Genomic DNA, 2,744 nt, shown 5'->3' with positions numbered 1-2,744 from the left:
GTGGCTGCGCAAGGAGGACTTTGCGCGGGTGCTGGACGTCAACCTGCTGGGGCTGGTGGACGTGACGCTGGCCATGCTGCCCATGGTGCGGCGCGTGCGGGGCCGCGTCGTCAACGTCTCCAGTGTCATGGGCCGCGTCGCCTGCGTCGGCGGTGGCTACTGCCCCTCCAAGTACGGCGTGGAGGCCTTCTCGGACAGCCTGCGGTGCGTCCCGCTCGCGGCGCCCGGCCCCGGCGCCCCGGTACTCCTGGGGCTTTGGCGGAGCCCCCCTTGGCCCGGTGCCCGTGGAGGGCCCCCGTGCAGCCGCGCGGCTCCGCTCTGCAGGCTGGACATGCGGCCCTTCGGCGTCAAGGTGTGCGTCATCGAGCCCGGCTTCTTCCGCACGCCGCTCACCGACCCGCACGGGCTGCAGCTCCACGTGCGCGACGCCTGGGAGCGGCTGCCCGAGGAGACGCGGGCGGCTTACGGCGACGGCTTCTTCCGCAGCCGTGAGTGCAGCGCCACGCACCCCGTGTCCCCGGGCAGCACCATGCACCCCACGTCCCCGGGTAGCCCCATGTCCCCAGACGGTCCCGTGTTCCCCGCGTCCCCAGCCAGCCCCACACGCCCCCCGTCCCCGGCCATGCAGCCTCACGGTGCCCACGTGTCTCGTTTGAGAGACTGAGTTGGGCCTGTTTAGCCTCAAGAGGAGAAGGCTGAGAGGGATCTGATCAACATGTGTAAGTTCMTGGAGGGGGAATGGAGGGAGGAAGGGGCCAAGCTCTTCTCAGTGGTGGCCAGGGACAGGACAAGGGGCAATGGGGACAAACTGCRACCCAGGCAGCTCCATGTCCATGTGAGGAGGAACTTGTTTGGTGTGAGGGTGCCCGAGCCTGGCACAGGCTGCCCAGGGAGGCTGGGGAGGCTCCTGCTCTGGAGATCCCCAAACCCGCCTGGGTGCCACCCTGTGCTCTGGGTGTCCCTGCTGGRGCAGGAAGGTTGGACTAGATGATCCCTRGAGGTCCCTTCCWACCTCATYGACTCCGTGATCCCGYRGTTKTGTCCCCACAGTGCTCCGCTCCCTGCAGGAGCTCCCCACGTCCTGCAGCGCCGACCTCTCCCTGGTCACGGACTGCACGGAGCACGCGCTGACCAGCCRCCACCCGCGGCACCGCTACGCGGCCGGCTGGGACGCCCGGCTGCTCTACCTGCCGCTCAGCTACCTGCCCTCGGCCTGGCAGGACTGGCTGCTCAGCCGCTCCTACCCGCGGCCCGCGCGCCCGGCGCTCTAGGTGCCCGCGAGCCCCCAAGGGCGGCTCCTTGGGCTCCTTCAGCGCTGGGGCCCGGTTCTGTCCCCACGCTGGATGTTGGGGTTCGATGGGTGAATAAAGCAGCAGGAGCCCACGGGCCGGGCATCCCTTCCTCCTGTGCGCGGTGACTGGGTGGCCGCGGCCTCTGCCCAGGGTGTCCCGGGGCCGCCTTCTGCTCCAGCTGCTGCAGATGCAGGGGTGCAAGCCCAGGGACAGCTGCTCCCTGCTGCAGATCCAGATGTTCCCTTGCTGCAGATCCAGCTGTGCCACCCCATGGCCAGTTGCTCCCCTGCTGCAAATCCCCATGTTCTCCAGCTGCAGATCCAGCCGTTCCCCTGCTGCAGATCCAGCTTTTCTCTGCTGCAGATCCAGCTGTGCCTTCTGCTGCAGATCCCCATATTCCCCTGCTGTGGATCCCCATATTCCCCTGCTGCAGATCCAGCTGTTCCCCTGCTGCAGATCCAGCTGTGCCGCTGCCCCCGTGCAGCCGCGCAGCGCGCTGGCTCCGCAGGCAGTGGGAGGGCGCTGAGCTTTGCCCCACGCAGCTCCCCGCCCGTGCGGAAGGGACAGGGATGATCCAGCCCCTCGGGCTCCCGGGAGCTTATCCGGGCTGGGCCTGGGCGCGGAGGCGGCAGGGCAGGAGCTGCTGTGGGGCAGGGCTGTCCAGAGCCGCCTTGGGGCCCCTCAGCCGCCCGCAAGTGCCACTGTGTCCCAGTTGCAGCGGAGGTGGCAGCCCAAGCTGGGCCAGCAGCAACAGCTCCAGAGCAGAGAAAAGCCGGGGCCGAGTTTTGTGGACTGGGGAGCAAAGGAGAGCCCAGCGGAGCGGGTTGTGCAAGCGCCAGGCTCTGCACCACCCAAGCAAACAGCTGCCAAGGCCGAGCGCAGCTCCAGGCACCCTGCTCGGTGCAAATCTTTCAGGACGTGCAATCAAGGCGTGCAATTAAATGAAAGATCCAGCAGCTCAAACCCTCCTCTCCCGGGAGCAGCTGCTTGCAGCGATTTGTGCTGCAGCGGCCAACGCAGGGCTGCAACAGAGCCGGCTCCTATTTAAGCGGCAGGTCCGAGSGAGCGGGATACGCTGCCGGATCCGGCCGAGCGGAGCAGCGCGGTGCCGCCAGCCCCAGGTAACCCCGGGTTTGTGCCCTGRCACCCACAGGGACAGAGCATCGAGGAAGACGCTGCTCCAGCGGGAAGGCTGCAGCAGGGGCCTAGGAGAGACCAGAAACCCCTGGCTTGGGGACGTGCAACAGCAACCGTCAACAGTGACGCTGCAGCAGGTGCCCAGGCTGCCTTTAACCCGCTGYATTTTCCAGCGTCGACTCGGTGGCCCCAGGCGGGACAGTCCCTGGAGCCAGGTCACCCGCCGGGATGTGGCTGCTGCTGGCGGCGCTGGCCGCGCTCTGGCTGCTGCGCCGCTGGCACCGCGAGCGGCAGCAGGTGGCCGGCCTGGGCGAC

The 2,744-nt window shown here is 68.1% G+C and overlaps 1 protein-coding gene and 1 long non-coding RNA gene across 2 annotated transcripts; both read left to right on the top strand.

The window, feature by feature from the left end:
• Positions 1 to 4: 4 nt before the first annotated feature.
• On the top strand, positions 5 to 1,369 carry LOC112956390 (retinol dehydrogenase 7-like; the record flags this gene model as incomplete). The annotated part of the gene is made up of 3 exons (XM_026049892.1): positions 5 to 204; positions 325 to 488; positions 1,051 to 1,369. Coding segments are annotated over 3 exons (585 nt in total), but the record flags the coding sequence as incomplete, so codon positions are not given.
• Positions 1,370 to 2,079: 710 nt separating this feature from the next.
• On the top strand, positions 2,080 to 2,575 carry LOC112956397. The gene is made up of 2 exons (XR_003251045.1): positions 2,080 to 2,347; positions 2,446 to 2,575. It is a non-coding gene; the product is annotated as an uncharacterized LOC112956397 (long non-coding RNA).
• Positions 2,576 to 2,744: the final 169 nt, after the last annotated feature.

The sequence above is a fragment of the Nothoprocta perdicaria genome, unplaced genomic scaffold (genome assembly GCF_003342845.1).
Source record: "Nothoprocta perdicaria isolate Ctin4 unplaced genomic scaffold, notPer1 scaffold_627, whole genome shotgun sequence".
In the NCBI taxonomy this organism is placed as follows: Eukaryota; Metazoa; Chordata; class Aves; order Tinamiformes; family Tinamidae; genus Nothoprocta; species Nothoprocta perdicaria.
The sequence above is the reverse complement of the archived record's forward strand: the minus strand, read 5'-3'. Positions and strand labels throughout refer to the sequence as shown.